Raw genomic sequence first — 17,810 nt, 5'->3', positions numbered from 1 at the left:
TATGTCTGTGATAAGTGCTATATAAATAAAGATTACTTACTATTATTTAGTCTGGTAATGCTTCATTGACGGTTCTCGGTTGTAAGGCGGGTTCCACCGTTGTCCTTCAAATAATCTTCATATGCTACTGGACAACGAACAACACGACACACTCACCACAACGGATGAGGCAGTCCGCTATTGCAGAAGGCAAAAATACATAACTTTTCTAAATAAAGGACTTAAATATAACTATCTGCTCCTGACTCTAATAAAGCCCAAGTCTTAATAGTCAAAAGTTGATGTAAAAGCAGTTTCTAACGAGCCGTCGCCATCTTATTCCACTCTGTCACATCATCCCTGATTGGCCCACAAAGCAGATAGAGGGCTGTGATTGCCCCACAAACCAAACTCTCTACTGCTTCTAAAAAAATAAACATGAAAAAATGCATCAATTTAAACCAGCTGTTTCAAAAAGTCCCTGTTGTGACTTCACAATTGGGGAAATAAGTATAGAACACCCCACCACCACCTCCCCAGGTTGGAGGTGCAGAGGTTCTACTCCAAACACCTCCCTCATACCAACCAATAACTGCATGGGTGGGGTGGTCAGCTCCAGCTTGTTTTTTTTAAAGCAACAGAGCCCTGAAACGGCTCATTCTGGAGGGTACTGAAAATGTCAAGAAAAAAACTGGTGACAACACTTTATGGGAGAGATTTAGTGCAAAAAACTTCATAAACATTTTTTACTGACTGTAGGACTATTACATATTTATAAAACAATACAATAAGTTTCCTTTAAAAGTTTTATTGGATGTCAATATTATTCAAGTTCACATTTCGACTTAAGATGCTCTGAAACGTTATTTTTATAGAAAATGCAGCTCAAATGTTTAATAACACCAAGTGGTTCTGTTTCTGTTCAGGAACATCGCTGGTGTTTCCACATGTGGGTTAAAATAAAATACAACTATAAAGGACACAACTGATTCTCAACAGGAAATGTGATTACTCTCGTACGTCAGCAAATACCATTCACGTTCATTGTCTGAAAGTAGAAACAGCTGATCAGCCATGTTTAATTATCATACAGATGGTTAATATTAGTGGCAGCAGCCACATTTATTTTTCATTTACTCTAATAAGCATCTTTTTGTCTAAAGGGGCAAAACATAAAATGCCAAGAGATCGCATGACGCTATCCTTTCCAAAAATGTGCGTAAAAATGCGGGTTATTTTCTACTGCTAGAATTTGCAAATGCGCCCTGAACAGAACACATGCTGTGCATTAGTGGACTTGCATAGTTTTGTCCTCACAGGAGGATGGATCTCACAAAATACTCCATGTTTAGTACAAGCGTGTCATTGTTGCTGCTAATGTTCACAAAATGGTCTTTCACATTTGTTGCTCATCTGCAAAATTGGATCAAACATGATCCTTGAATACCGAGACGATGCTGAAACAGACTTTAAAGGAAAGTCAGATCAGTGCTGCAGCTGTCTTATAATGCGTGACGTTCTGGGCTGAGCTTTACATTACGTCAGTAAAATCACTAAATCCTCCCCTTCAGTTTAGTTTATGATGACCAGACCGTTTGGCACCACACTGGAGCTTCCTCCCTATGTATACATCCACTCAAATTTATAGCAGCTTGTTTCTTGGTTCCTTAAAATCCATGTTTTGGGTTCTAAATTACACTTTTTAAATTATTTCTTTTAGGTATGGACCTGATGTGTTTTTATGAGCGCAGCAGCAGCAGGACTTGTCATCATGTGATCGTCACTCAGATAAACACAGCTTCCTGGAAGCAATCCCTGCAGTCGCTGTTGCTCTCACTTATCATGTGACGGTCCGGACAACAGTGGATTACATAAATCAGTTAGAGCATGTACACACAGGCTCGTGCGAGTGTGTGTGTCTGCAAAATTTATGTTGCAGCAAGTTATTCCAGAAACGGGTTTCCTGTTCAGAGATTTTACTGATCTTAATCTGCTTCTCTTTATGTGTCTCATCAGAACACCTAGATTCTGCTGTCTTTTGGATTTTCATTGTTATTTAGCTTTGGATTAATTTAATACTCAATATGTGTTTTTTTCCAATCGTTAATACGACTTAATGATCTTAAAGCGTTACAGAACAGATCCGCTGTGCGATCGCCTGAACGTGACTTCCCAGAATCCATCCTGCTGCTGTCGTTTGATCATCACACCTCTCCTGATCAGAGTCCCAGTGGCTATGTTTACTTCACTTTACGCTGCATCACGGGATAATTAAAAGATCCCACACCCTCTGCTGCATTCATCCCCCTTGAAACTCATCAGTGGCCTCTCTAGAACAAACACACACACACACACACACACACACACACACACACACACACACACACACAATCTGTGTTACTTTGTCAAACTCTACAAAGACTATTTTGAACAGTTTAGCAAACATTGGCTCTAGTTTTGAATTCATTTTTTCATTGCTTTACTTTTATTAGACATTACTCTCTATGTACAAGCTTTAAAAATAATCAAACATTTTATTATGTTTTTTAAAGTTTTTAATTCTAAAAATATATATTTTTTATTTAAAACTTTAAATGCACGCTTGGCAGTTTTGGCCTGCTTTTAGCACCCCCTAGTGTCCATTTAGTAGAACCAAAAGCAAAACTTATGTCCTCACTGTGCGTTTTGTATTTCTAACACCTTCATCTAACTGCTGAAATATGTCCTCAGCCTGCAGGTTGTTTGCAGGAGTGATTAATCAATAAATCAGACAAATCAGCTGTGTTCATGCAGGAAATATGCTCGAATCAGACTGCAGCGTCGGGTATGCCAGCCCCATTTTTTCCAACAGACCGGCACTCTGACCACAGAGGGTGGTGAGGGTCTAAGTGACATTTCATTAACCATCTAAAGGGTCATTTTAGCACATACAGTACTGGCTCAAGAAAATGATAATAATAAAAAAAAGCTAAGCACTTTTCCGCCAGGACAACTGAGGACGAAGGGAATTTCTGAAGAGGGTTCTGCCACTATAGCAGTCCCGCCTTTGGTCCACAATAGTGTATTTACGTTTTAACACATACTAATGTGTTCCTCATTCCTCCACCTCTTTATGCCATCGACCACCTGTTCCTTACATTTTTCTACTACAAATAAAAAAATCTGCTGCACATCTTTGTGCACCTTTTATTGAAGGTTTGTATAGGTGTTCACTTCCTCCTGGAGACATTCTTTGATCTGTCCTGTGTCTCCTCCTCCTCGGTATCTTTGGCACTCTAGTTCTTGGGAATGGTGGTGCTGCTGAAGAACTTAAGAGGAAGTAACATCCTGACCAATCACAGGCTTGCAGTCTCTATTGCTTTCCACAGACAGTATTGTTATATTTGCATCAGGCCTCGCACAGTGTGGTCTTGGTAGAGTCAACAACTCTGAGCTGATGCAGCTACAAGCTAACTGAGCTAACATGAAGCTAACTGAAGCTAACTGTGGTTGGTGGGCCCTTCTGGCCAGAAAACCCCAGATGAGTGACTCTGCTACCTTCGGCCTTCTGGGCTGTAACAGGCTGTAGCAGGCGCACAGATAGGGTGGGGGATGGGGGGGGATCTGTCCCCCCAGATTCAGATCGACCCCGATCCGTCCCCCCAACTAAGGCCAGAAAGAAAACAAAATCAGAGGTTAAGCGCTTGAAGCTCCTTTTTCCAATTACAGTGAATGCACCATGACGTAAACAAACACCGACTCCAGAGGCGCCAAAGTGGGTGCTGCTAGGATGCAGGATGAAGCGAAAAAGGCAAGCAACGATTACTGCGTATTTAAAAAAGACCAACAGTGTAAGTAGGCGGGACCGATCTGTCTGTTTATGCATGTTGGTTCTAGATTCAGTACGTTGTTGTCAGTGTTGGGACTTACTCATTATAAGTGCCAAAGCCTCATTGCTGACTTTAACAAGTCTCATCTTGTCAGAACCCAAGCCCCCAAACCGGCCTCTCCCAGCTAACCGGCCTCCATCTTGGACCACATTTCCCAGCATGCTCCTCGCGGGAACTCCCGGCATTCTCCCAGTCACACCCAAGCCTATATATGGAAGACGCCGCACCGGCTCTTCACTCAGTCATCGTTTCATTGAAACCCCGTATCAGAGTTCTCTACCGAATAATCCAGACGTCAAACATCCTTACCAAGTTCAACTCCCGTACCCAGTCGACCATCGTGACAGGATGACTGAGTCCGTAGATCCAGCGGAGTTCGAGCGCATGAAAAGAAAGACGGAGCAAATGGAAAATGAACTCATTCAGCTCCACGCCCTGATCGATCGGCTCCACACCAAACAAAACTCCCAGACCGATCTCATCCTACAATTATCCACAGCCCTCCATGCTCTCCAGCAGCAAGCCCTCGCTCCACCAACAGAGGGGCTGCACTTTAGTCTCCCAGAGAGGTGGAACGGAGAGAAGGGGAGCCCAGACGGTCTACTCGCCACCCTCGACATGCAGTTTGAGTGCCAGCCAGGGCGCTTCCCCACTGCGCGCTCTCGGGTGGCGCATCTCACCTCCCTGCTCTCCGGACACGCGGCTGAGTGGGCCGCTGCGCTTTATAATTCCAAATCACCGGCTTGCAATGACTATGCTGCTTTTGTGTCCGCCCTCAGAAAGACTTTTGTTCCACCCAGCAGCGAAGTGGGAGCAGAAACACAACTCCTAAAGCTCCGCCAGCGGGAGCGCACGGTGTGCGCTTATGCGTCGGAGTTCCGCACCATCTCCGCCAAGCTGCGGTGGGATGACTCTGCCCTCCGAGCCGTCTTCTTGGAGGGACTGGCAACCTACATCCGTGATGAGATGGCGGGAAAGGAACTGCCCCAGACCCTGGATGAAGTGGTCGATTTGGCGCTGCGCATGGATCAGCGGGTTCTGGTTCGGCCCAAGCCCTTCACTCGCCCATCCAGGGCGCCTGGCCCTCTTCCTCGTTCCCCCACGCCTGCTCCCGGACCCGCTTCTACTGATGAGCCCATGCAATCAGGCCACCTTCCTCCAGAGGAGAGACAGCGACGGTGGCGCGAGGGTCTCTGTGCCTATTGTGGCTCCTCCCACCACAGACGCCTGAACTGTCCATTACGTTTGGGAAACGAAGGAACCCACTGAGTATCGGGGTCGCTCAGCCTGGGTCACCTTCAGCCCCCGCCTCTTCAAATCGACTCCTTCTTCATGTTACCCTCCTTCATGGTGAGACCTCACTTCAGATGCACGCGCTGTTGGACTCGGGGGCCGCTGACAATTTTATGGACATGGATCTGGCTAAGCGCCTACGGATCCCCATGACCCCCTTGGAGAGAGTTGTGCCTGTGACCTCGGTGGACGGTAGGCCCCTCCAACCCTATCCGATCCAAAACCGAACCCAGCCACTCCAGATGATTGTCCAAGGCCACCGAGAGACCCTCCAGTTCCTGATCATATGTGCTCCCTCCTCTCCTCTAATCCTGGGATTTCCCTGGCTCCGTCTCCACGACCCCCGGATTTCCTGGTCCCAGGGCCGCATTTTGGAATGGGGGACCCAGTGCCAGGCCCACCTCTTTCCTCCTACATCCATGCCAGACCGCCCGGACGGTGACACTGGCCAAACACCGCCCAATCTGCCACTGCCCTACCGGGACCTGGCTGCGGTGTTCGACAAGCGGCGCGCCACCACACTCCCGCCTCACCGCCCGTACGACATGGAAATCAAGCTGCAACCAGGAACCAGTCCACCCCGGGGGCGCCTTTTTTCTCTCTCTCCCGCCGAGTCCAGAGCCATGGAGGAATATATTGACCAGGCCCTCCAGCAGGGTTTCATTCGACCTTCCTCCTCCCCGGGTGCCGCAGGCTTCTTCTTTGTCAGGAAAAAGGAGGGTGATCTCCGCCCCTGTATCGATTACCGAGGTCTGAACAAAATCACAGTCAAAGACCGTCATCCTCTGCCGCTCCTCACATCTGCCCTGGACGCCATCTCCCAGGCGTGGATCTTCACCAAGCTGGACCTCCGGAGCGCCTACAATCTGGTCTGTATTAAAGCTGGAGATGAGTGGAAGGCCGCTTTCATCACACCCACCAGTCACTGGGAGTACCAGGTCATGCCCTTCGGGCTGTGCAATAGCCCCGCCGTTTTTCAACGCCTCATAAACTATGTCCTCCACGACATGTTGGGACGGTGGGTGTTTGCCTACCTGGATGACATCCTGATCTACTCCAAGTCCGAGGCCGAACACCTCCACCATGTTCGCGCTGTTCTAACCCGGCTCCTGGACAATAACCTGTTCTGTAAGCCCGAGAAGTGCTCCTTCCACCAGCGGTCCGTATCATTCCTGGGCTACATGATTTCAGATAAAGGACTAACCATGGACCCTCAGAAAGTCCAGGCGGTGAGAGACTGGCCCCTCCCGACGAGCCTGAAACAACTGCAGAGTTTTCTGGGTTTCTGCAACTTTTACCGCCGTTTTATTAAGGACTTTAGCACCATTGTGGCACCTCTCACTTCTCTCACCCGACCAAGCCCTCCCAGCCAACCGTTCCGGCTGACTCCAGACACCGTTCTGGCCTTCCAACACCTAGTCGCCCGTTTCACGTCGGCTCCTATCCTCCGCCATCCGGATCATGCAGTCCCCTTTGTGGTCGAGGTCGACGCCTCGGATGTTGGCGCCGGTGCCATCTTGTCCCAAGCCGGGCCCGACGACAGGCTTCATCCCTGCGCCTACTTCTCCAGGAAGTTTTCCACCACCCAGCAGAAGTACGGCGTAGGGGATCGCGAGCTGCTGGCCATAAAGTGGGCATTGGAGGAATGGAGGCAGTGGCTTCTGGGCACCACTCAGCCGTTCACCATCTGGACGGACCACCAGAACCTGACCCACATCAGATCAGCCAAGCAGCTCAATCCTCGCCAGGCCCGCTGGGCCCTCTTCTTTGAGCCCTATGAATTCCATCTCGCCTACCGCCCAGGGACAAAGAACCAGAAGGCGGACGCCCTTTCCCGCCAGTTCACACATCCAACGCCCACGTCCGAGCCGGCACCTATCCTCCCCGAGCACCGTTTCTTGGCCCACCTGAGGTGGCCACTGGAGGAGGCTATCCAAAACGCCCTCCGACACGATCCAGCGCCTCCAGAGACCCCCGCGGGTCGGCTCTACGTCCCCACGGCCTGTCGCAGCGAGGCATTGTCCTGGGCCCACTCATCACGCCTGTCTGGCCACGCGGGCTTCTCACGGACTCTTAGGTTCCTCAAATGAGCTCTCTGGTGGCCACGTATGGAGAGAGATGTAAAGGACTATACGAGTGCCTGTGACGTCTGCGCCCGCTCCAAGACATCCAACCAGGCCTCGGTTGGTACCCTCAGACCTCTTCCGGTACCCAGCCGCCCCTGGTCCCATGTGGGGTTGGACTTCGTCACAGGGCTCCCACCAGTCAACGACCTTAATACCATCATGAAGGTCACTGACCGGTTTTCTAAGGCTGTTCACTTCATCGCCCTTCCGGGCCTCCCCTCGGCCCGACGCACAGCTGAGTTGTTCCTGGAGAATGTGGTGCGTCTCCATGGATTTCCTGTCGACGTGGTCTCGGATCGTGGCCCCCAGTTCACGGCCCGGTTCTGGAGGGCTTTTTGTCATCTGTTGGGAGCATCAGTCAGCCTATCTTCGGGCTATCACCCGCAGACCAACGGCCAAACGGAGCGGGCAAACCAACAACTGGGTCGGTACCTCCGCTGCTTTGTCTCGGCCCAACCCTCGCAGTGGCCTAAGTACCTCCTCTGGGCTGAGTTATCCCACAATCTCCACACCTCCTCAGCCACTCTGATGTCCCCGTTCGAAGTCTGCTATGGCTACCAGCCCCCGGTCTTTGCCCACCAGGAACCCGAAGTTGCGGTGCCGGCCGCTCAATCCCTGGTGAGGCGCTGCAGGAATGCCTGGATAAAGGCACGGGCCTCCATAACCCGAGCTAACGCCCGTTACTCTCACCAACACCTCCGCCGACACCGTCCTGGTCCCTCATATGCTCCAGGGGATAAGGTCTGGGTGTCCACGGCAGACCTCCGTGTCCATGCCGGGTCCAGGAAGCTCGCTCCCCGGTTCCTTGGGCCTTACCCCGTGCAAAGGGTCATCAACCCGGTCACGTACCGGCTGCGGCTGCCTGCGAGTCTCCGCATCCATCCCACCTTCCATATCTCCCGGCTCAAGCCCTACGTGGAATCCTCCCTCCTTCCGCCTCCGGCTCCGGCGCCTCCGCCTGCCCGCTTCCTCGACGGTGAGCCCATCTACACCGTCCGGCGCATCCTGGACGCTCGCCGCAGGGGACGGGGCTGGCAGTATCTGGTCGATTGGGCGGACTACGGCCCTGAGGAACGCTCCTGGGAGCCGGCCCGCTCCATCTTGGACCCTGCCCTTGTCTCTGACTTCTGGGACCGCCGAGGTCGCCCTGGGACTTCTGGAGCCGTCCCTGGACCGGGGGATCCTGTCCGAACCCAAGCCCCCAAACCGGCCTCTCCCAGCTAACCGGCCTCCATCTTGGACCACATTTCCCAGCATGCTCCTCGCGGGAACTCCCGGCATTCTCCCAGTCACACCCAAGCCTATATATGGAAGACGCCGCACCGGCTCTTCACTCAGTCATCGTTTCATTGAAACCCCTGATCAGAGTTCTCTACCGAATAATCCAGACGTCAAACATCCTTACCAAGTTCAACTCCCGTACCCAGTCGACCATCGTGACACATCTACAAATATGATCCCTCATGAAGTTACTACTTTACACCAGAAGATAGTGGAGATGTGGAACCTTCAGGCTGAGCAAAGTTTGGGAGTTTTTAAGAGTTTGAAAATCGCCTCCCGCCGAGAGGCTCCAAGTCGGGGAGAGGAGGAGATGCGCGCAGCATGAAGAGCACAAATATTAGATAAAACATTTAATTGCCGGCAGGTCTGGTCTTTGTTGACTGATCACTTTGTCTGGTCATGACTGACTCTGATTATGAAGCAGAATATTGACTCTGATGAAGAAATTCACTCATCCAGCCGGGACGATTGACACTGCTGCAGCATCAGACAGCTGGTGCTGCACGAGGTGTGTGGAGTTTACAAGCTCCAAACGTTGGGTCTGATGTTGGTTTAACCTTGTCTGGGACGTGATGGATGTAGAAATGATGGTAAAACACCGCTAACGTGACAGACGTAGCGACAATGTAAAAAAAAAAAGCCGTAAAAAGAGGCAGATGTCGTTGCGTTCTACAGTATATGGAAGAAGTCAAGTGTGCCACATAATCATAAAAAAAGTAAAATATAAAATTTAAAAAGAGATTCATATATTTATATATAAATAAAAACTTTCCAAATATAATGAAAATTTCTTAATAATGTGAAAATAAGAAGGAACATCTGTTGGTCAGGCTGAAAAGTTTGGGAACCACTGCTCTAAGTGATAAGTGAATTTCGTTTTTTAAATATATTTTATGTGCAGTTTTTTAGGGCTTTTATGTTTTCTATGAAGATCGGTATGCTGAAACTCAGTTAATGTTTTGCATTAAGCATGAGGTTTTGGTTAGTAATTGATTGGAAGAATGACAAATGACTGAATTAAATAGTGGAGCGCCTCTGTCAGTGCGCCCCAGGGCAGCTGTGGCTACATCGTAGCTCATCACCATCAGTGTGTGAATGTGTGTGTGAATGGATGAATGATACACTGTAGTGTAAAGCGCTTTGGAGTCCTTACTCTAAGAGGCGCTATACAAGTGCGGATCATTTATCATTTATAGTGTTGATCAGGCAGAGCTTTGTTGCATAATGGCTTCAAACACGTATATAATAGTGTTAGTTTTTACGTAAACCATTGGATGAAATTACACAAACTGACTGAGCTCTAGTTAAGGCGCTTGCAATAGTTTGTGTATGTGTACGTGTGTGTGTACGTGCATGTGTGTGTGTGTGTGTGTGTGTGTGTGTGTGTGTGTGTGTGTATGTGTTTGGGGGAGGGTACGTTGGAACTTTGTCCCCCCCAGTTTGAAATTCCCATCTGCGCCCCTGCATGAAAGTACTTCATTTATATAATGTTTAAGTCAGGCAACTTCGAGTGCTTTACATCACACACACACACACACACACACACACACACACACACACACACACACACACACACACACACACACACACACACACACACACACACACACACACACACACACACACACACACACACATACACACATACACACACACACACACACACACACATGAGTCATTGTAGCCAAAGCTGTCCTGAGGTCCATTGATAGAAGAGAAGTAGCTACACAGTTGGCACCACCGGTCCCTCTGACCACCACCACCAGAAGTTTCTAGAATGGATGGAGCCTGGGTTTGAACAAAAACCCACCAATTAACAGGGGAAATCCTTACCCCTAGAGCCACCATCGCCACAGATTAAAAACTTTGTTGACCAAAAGAAACGCAAAGACCTGAAAAACAGTTTCACCCTCTCAGGCTCTAAATAAGTTTTGACAAAAGGATGGACAACTAAGTCCTTCAGGGGTACTTCTGAGTTAAAAAATGCTCATGAAATACGTATGCGGCGTAACCAGGTAGGTAGGTTAATGTTGCAAATCTGCAACGCCTGCCTCCAGAGGGTTAATGGTCCCCTAGACCAGGGGTTCCCAAATTGGGGGTCGGGACCCCCAAGGTGGTCCCCACAAAATTACAGGGGGTCCCCACAATTTGTCTTTGCTGAGATTGTGAGGTTAGCAAGAATTTATTTGTAAAAATTACATTTATAAACTCCCAATAACACACCCTACAGTATAATCAGAACTCCATATATAATTTACAGCTGTGTGTCTGAATAAAGACGTGTGTACGCATGTAGGAGTTGGGGCTAGGGGTCCTGGCTTGTCTTGGACATGAGCAAGGGGGTCCTCAGAAAAATAAATTGGGAACCCCTGCCCTAGACCTTTGGAAAACGTTTCTATTGACTGAGACAACAGTGGAAGATGAGTCTCCGCACAATATTAAAGCTAACGCGTTTCATAAACGCTTCATCAACAGTCAAATTGGTGATGGTTGTGTGATGGTCTGGGGCTGCTTTGCTGCTTCAGAACCTAGACTACTTGCTGTAATTGATGAAAACATGAATTCTACTTTCTATGGAAAGTTCTGTTGGAGAATGTCTGACCTTTGACCTCAAACAGGTCACTCATGCAGGAAAACCCTCAAATGTGGCTAAATTTAAACATAATTCCATAAAGAAGGGTGGTCCAGTAATGTGAGAGACTTATGACCAGTCATCACAAATGCTTGATTACAGTTATTACTACTAGTTATCAGGTTTAGGGATCTATTATCGTTTTGCACATATCAGGTTGGTTAGGGTTGAAAACAACATCTTGTATTTATACAGAAATTGAAAGTTTGTTTGCTGATCCAAAACATTTAAGTGACAAAATGGGCCAGAAAGGGAAGAAACCTGTAAGTGGCTAACACAACGTTACTAGCATTCTGTCACACAAGAAGTCTAACTGGAAACAAATCATGAAGCAATGCACCTCTTTACTTTACTGCCTCAAAGTAAAAGGAAAACTTTATTTTTCTAAGAAATTTAAATTTTCTTTCAAAAATTATTAAAGACATGGAAAACAAATGTTTGGTTATGAGTAGGTTTTCTGCACAGAAACAAAATCTAGTTGAGATCCAAGAACATAAAGTCCAGTGGATATTTAAGGTTTATTTAAATTATTTATGGTTTATTTTATTACTGTTCAAAGTAGCTGTCAAGTCGAAGTTTGTTCTAAATATTTTTGATGTTCGAGTAAATCTCACTCTGATCCAGAGAAAAGTTTCAAAAGATTATGAAGCTTTTTAGAAAGACATTTGTTAATTGAAGGCCAAGTTAACTGAGAAACCATGTTTTATTTATTTTTGAAATATGATAAGACACTTTGAGTTTAAAAGCTAACCATGAAAATAGTCTCCTTCCCCTATTTCCTGCATCGGCCACCAATAGACAAGGAAATGTTTGGATTAGAAAAGCCAGTCAGTTCTATATACCACTGAAAATTAGCATTCATGAACTCGACAGTCTTGGCTCACGATGGGGAAGATTGTTGTTTAGCATCCAGGAGAAACCAGAGCACGTCTCAGCTAGTAGAAGCTAACCGTTCCACCACACGGCAGAATTCCTCTAGGCCTAACATTTCTGGAGATAAAACATCAGCATAGCAAAACAAATGGAGTCAGTGGTAAAGTTACGTTGCTGTTAGCCAATCAGAGGCAAGATAACCAAATAACAGGAAAAAACTCCAAATCCTGTCGTCTGAAGCTAACCGCTCATCTGGCTCGCTTCTAGTTCCTGAAACAAAAGTGCGAGAGCTGTTTTTCCACAGATCGACTCACAAGGCATACTAGAGCACTGCAAATGTATCGGAGAAAAAAATGGGTGAACTTGGTCTTTAATAAAAGCCAGAACCACCATCTTTGTAAGCAGAAAGGGTGGCACACAGGAAGACGAGGCCTGCTGCTTTTGGCAGCTGTACATCCTGAATACAGTACAAAACCATCGGGTCAACACACGCTGACTGCTGAGTCACTTCTATCCGACCGCTCTGTGGGAGGCTGTGTGTTTATGGCTGCAGATCAATGAAAGCACCCATCATGTATAATGTACAAAATATTTCCTTTAGGAACAGAAAAGCCAAGATAATTTAGCATAACTTCCTCTGAAAAATATAATGCATGTTTTAAATTCCCACCAAAGATTCATCTGAATGAAATCAGCCTCCACGGGACTCAGAAGTTATTGTGTTTAGTGTCCACTTCTGAGCGTGCTGCATGGCAGTGGGTTTACTAAGAACGTGTTGGCACTCTCCTCTGGTGTTTACTAAAAGCACAACATTAACAGACACCCGGTGGTGTTAAAGACACAGAGCTGCATCTGAGGTTCGTCTCTTCTCAAAGCGGTCCCGATGTCATTGTTGCTAAAAAGATGTTTTCTTACAGAAAGAAGGGATACGTTGGGATTTTATCTGCCACACTGGGTCTGCAGCAGCTAAACATACGGTGATGCTGCATGCATGCTAAAAGAAATCTACTGGAACTGGTCCAAAGAAACATGGTTCTGCCCAACAGATCAGATTTAAAGGACATTTGGTATCTTTGTTTTCAGGGTACAGGGTTCCTCAGTGACGATGTGTCTTGCAAAATAATTTATTTGTGCGCAACATGAAATAGACTTAAGTTGTTTGTTTGTTTTTTAAAGACCAAATTTTGCAACACATTCTCACACCCAAAGCGTCAAAATATGACGTGTGTGACCAAGCCTCGATTCGGGACGCCCCAGCGCGTCAGGAGACGACGATCAGGGACGCATTGGGACACGTGGCTCTGCTGGCGTCAGTGTTTGACGCCGGCGGTCACACGGACATTATTAGACTATTTAACCTTCCCCTCACCCCAATCCTAACCTTAAGGTCAGTAACTGTGACCTTAAGGTTAGGATTGGGGTGAGGGGAAGTTTAAGTAGTTCACAAGTCGTTCTAATGTCCGTCTCACCACCGGCGTCGGATACCGACGCTCTGGGACGGTGCGTCATCAGCGTGTCCCTGATCGTCGTCTCCTGACGCGCTGGGGCGTCCCGAATCGTCATATACTCAGGCTTGGTCACACGCGTCATGTTTTGACGCTTTGGGTGTGAGAAGGTGTTGAATTTTGAACATCTTTACTTGCCTGCATCTCTCATTTTTAGTAGTTTGTGTTGCCAAGTTTGCATGAATTGTTGGTCTTGACCAATCCTCATCCCCCTCTTCAACCACTGGTGAACTTTGTTCATCTGGGGGGGGAGGTGGGCCTGGGGGATCCTGGCTGCTCATGTCTTGAGGTTAACCAGGCAGCTTTACATGAATGTCAGAGCCCTGTACATTTATTTTAAATAATCTGGAGTGTGTGGAGCCCAACAAAGTGGTAGGTTTTACGTTTCCTGGTATGTTGTTGCAGTGTTTTTTTAATCGTTGTGGTCAAATTAGGTTTATTTGCTCAGCCCCCTTTCACATGGGGTGTACTTACACCATCTTACGTCACTCTGCACACAAGTTAGGCACTTAGAAGTGAATTACATTTACAGCTATTAAAGTTGAAATTTGTATCTGTGTTGTTTCCCAGTAACATATAGTTCATTCGTAATCCTACAATATGGGTTGGAATTTATGATGCCGAGCTGCTTTAACAAAGTCAAACAACTTTTTATTTAAACCACAAGTCAGGTCGGATTTATCCTTCCACAGCATTCGTGTCAGAGCTTTCTAGGCCTGGAGAAGTCAGAAAAAGGTTGCCTGAAGAAAAAAAAAAACATCCCTTTCATGAAAATGTTTTGAGGTCTTTTTCAAGAGCGGCTTTCTGCCCTCTGATTGACGTCATGCCTGGCCAGGGGTTTGCTCTGAAATAGGTCTTATTGCTAAGTTAGGAGACTCGTAGCGTACTGGAGGAACCTTTAAAACAACAAACAATGTGGCTGGGTGTCATATCTTCCCTCACATGTTCTGAGAGGTTTGCTTTGAAGGAGTTTCTGAAATCTGCTAGAGGTTCAGCAGCTTTGTCACCTAGAAAAGTGATCCAAAAGGAGGCTGGAGGAGTTGCAGCTGACCCACGGAGAGCCATGTCCAAGTCCAGGAACTATTAGCCAAAGTATTTTTTTTTTCATCTTTTTAAGTATCGACATCCTAACACAACAGTAATTTGCACTCGAAGCCACAAAGTTTTGTGCTTTCAGTTAAAATAAATGTCAAGAGTCAAGAGAGTCAAGAGTCAAGAGTCATTTATTGTCATATTCTCCACATGTGCAGGACATACAGAGAAATGAAATTCAGTTTCAGCACACACAATTCAAAGATCAGACATACGTGGGTAAGACACATAACAAGAATTGGTGACTGCGGTCATTCGCAACATGAGTCGCGCTACCTTATGTACTTTAGTTCTGTTTTTAATTCAACAGAATTTCGTTGAATGTCCTTCTGCGTGGAACAGCTTCACGCTGAATGCTATTTGTTGTTATGCATTACTACCTCCATGCTTTTTTACTGTTTTTGTAAAGAGCATATGGTTCTGCTCATTTGCAGCTTGTGGTTTTCTGTCTCTGTCACTCTGCTGAGAAGTACCCACCAATTGAGTAATGCAGTTCCTGTTCCACTTTTTTAAATTCAGACAATCAGAACCTTTATTATCCTAAAACAATTCCATTTTATTACATTTAATAGAAACGGTTGGACTTGACTCCTTGGCTGAGCTCCATTAGAGGTTGCACAAACGGGTGTTTGACTTCACTTCCTTTGCTAATTCTGCACCAACATTTAAACAAATAGAGTGTATTTAAAATGTAATTTATTGCTGCACAACTGCTTTATTTGTAATGGTGAGGATCTGTCAGTGCTGTGAGGAGATTTGTATTTTCTTGGTTTGCTTTTTGAGTAGCTACATGACTAAAAATTGCCGAGTCTCCTGCAGAACTGTGTGACGTAAAAAGGATGTGGTAGGGCTAAAAGTTTGCATGCAACTTGATCCTAAAGCAGCATTTCTCATGATTCAAGATGTTAACGCTTTTTTCCCTTCTCGTTACAGACGACACATCAGCAAAAGAAGTCAGCAGGGTAATTTTTTTCTTAATTTTTAAAAGCTGCTAGCTAGACAAAAGGGATTTTAACAGTGCATACAAATCCTTGTTGACACATAATAATGAAAATAAAGTTTAACACATTTACCACAACATAGAGCTTTACAGTTTTTTTAAATACAAAAACATATTTAATTAAGTCAATTTTATGCACAAGTTAAAGCAACACCAAACAAGTTCCCCGCTTCTCTAGTGGTTGAAAGCAGAATTACAACAAACAACACTGTCGCAGGCTGTAGTAGCTAGCGCTAACAACGAGCTAATGCTAACACGAGCCAAGTGATGCTAAATAAGCCACAAAGTTTAAAGATCTACACTGTTGGACAAACAATATTCTTAATTCCAGCAGCAAGTAGCAACAAAGCCAGGTCACCATCAGTTTGTGATTCTGTAGCCTCCTATAGCTCCATCAAAAGAAAGTAGGCCCTGCTAGTGTTCACTCTGGTTTAAGCTCTTTGCTACACCTTCAAAGACATTACTCTTACATTTACTTCCAGACTCGATCATGATGGCAACAAAAAAGCTAAATTCTTTTACTTGTGTTTTTTACTGACGGTCAGTGAGCTGATGAAGCTAACTGCTAGCCGTTATATGAGCTACCGGCACAGCACATAGCTGTTGCCGTAAAGCAGTGAGAGGCCTTCCACTAGTGTTAGTACCGGAACAACAAAAACTGTTAAGCGCAGTTTCTAGTCAGCAGAGGGCTACAGAATGCTGTCCCATGTCACGGCGCTCAAGTTTATGGCTCAACAATCACTTTGAAGGCAATAGCTTAAAGTGTTAAATATATAAAAAACTACTATCAATTTTTATTTAACATTAAAAAACTAGCTTCATTGAATACAGTTGTTTGACCTAAAGACCCCCCCCCCCCCCCCCACACACACACACACACACACTTTTTCACACATAGTAGGTGCACGCCTTTGTCATTCACATTGGGGGAAGCTGTTCTTCAGCTCTCGCAGCAGCGCCTTGGTCTTACACTCACAAACACACAAGAAAATAAATGAGGTTCCCTCAGCCCCTCAGTGCGTCATCCATACGTCTGTGCAAACAGGATGTGGGAGGGCAGAAGGCGTCCCGTTGGGGGATGCTTTCTAGTGCACCGCTCTCCCTGCCGTCCTGTCCTCACCCTTAATGTAGTCGCAGAAATAGACGCCTCACTGGTCTTGTAAAAAAGGCAGAAGGTTTGTGATTTACGGAGCAGAACTTTTGAGCACCCCCCCCCCACCCCCCACCCCCATATACACACAAACATTTGGCTGAACTAGGGTCAGTTTTCTACATTAAACACTACAGTATTAGTCCTGCTAAATTATGAAAGTTGTTGTACTGAGTTGCAATATCCGTGTGTCTTGTGTCCAGCAGTACCAGGACACAAACATGCAGGGTGTGGTGTATGAACTGAACAGCTACATGGAGCAGCGCCTCGACACTGGAGGAGACAACAAATTCTTGCTCTATGAGCTGTCCAACATCATCAAAACAGGTAAAAGTGAGCAAAGAGTTCTACATTTTTATCAGTCGTAATAATTGTATCCAAAAACAGAAACATTTAGGAAGAGTAAAACCCTGAAACATCAGCTTGTTTATGACGGATGCCTGGATGAACATCTCCCAAAATGAGCTTGGGGTCAAATTCTCTGAATACCACAGCAGAAGTTTTGAAAAGGAGGAGGATGTTCAGTGGTTTAAAAACAGTCAGAAAACATCTTTACATTTAAAACTGAGTTTGCTGTTCTTGTTGTAGAAGCTGCCTAATAAGACCCACACGCTGATTCAGCTAAAGAACAGCCGTTTGTTTCAGAAGGTCACAGGTCCTTATTCAGCATAAAAGACACTAAAGATGTTTTCAGAAGACACACCATGCCGGCATATCAGCGTAATTATGCCATGGCCTGTCTTATGAAAGCATCGTAGCAGCATGGTGATGCAGCTATTTCGCCACTTTCATGCCGCGAAGCTTGGTAGTGATATTACTGCAACGCTTGACATGCCATGATCACATGCGCAATTACCACCAAGCTCAAGCTGGTGTTGTGCCAACGTAGTTATCCCCGCCAGAATTTGTTTTCCCTACCAGTAGATTTGTTTCCCCTGTGTCGGGAGCGCGTGCCGGCGTGTCAGTTTGAGTTAACCCCTCAAAATCTGTTTCGGCTGCAACCAGCCAAA

At 46.3% G+C, this 17,810-nt stretch overlaps 1 protein-coding gene across 6 annotated transcripts in view; it reads left to right on the top strand.

Moving 5' to 3' along the window:
- Positions 1 to 17,810, top strand: part of pde10a (phosphodiesterase 10A) — an 80,732-nt gene that overhangs the window by 49,374 nt on the left and 13,548 nt on the right. For 4 of the 6 annotated variants that reach the window (XM_015944489.3, XM_015944488.3, XM_070542351.1 and 1 more), the window contains exons 3-4: positions 15,584 to 15,612; positions 17,004 to 17,127. In XM_015944489.3, the coding sequence (XP_015799975.3) occupies positions 15,584 to 15,612; positions 17,004 to 17,127 (153 nt within the window). The remainder of the gene's footprint in view (positions 1 to 15,583; positions 15,613 to 17,003; positions 17,128 to 17,810) is intronic. The other 2 variants (XM_015944490.3, XM_070542352.1) reach the window with 1 other exon arrangement.

This window comes from Nothobranchius furzeri, chromosome 12 (genome assembly GCF_043380555.1).
Source record: "Nothobranchius furzeri strain GRZ-AD chromosome 12, NfurGRZ-RIMD1, whole genome shotgun sequence".
NCBI lineage: Eukaryota > Metazoa > Chordata > Actinopteri > Cyprinodontiformes > Nothobranchiidae > Nothobranchius > Nothobranchius furzeri.
This window is presented reverse-complemented; position numbering and strand designations above follow the sequence as displayed.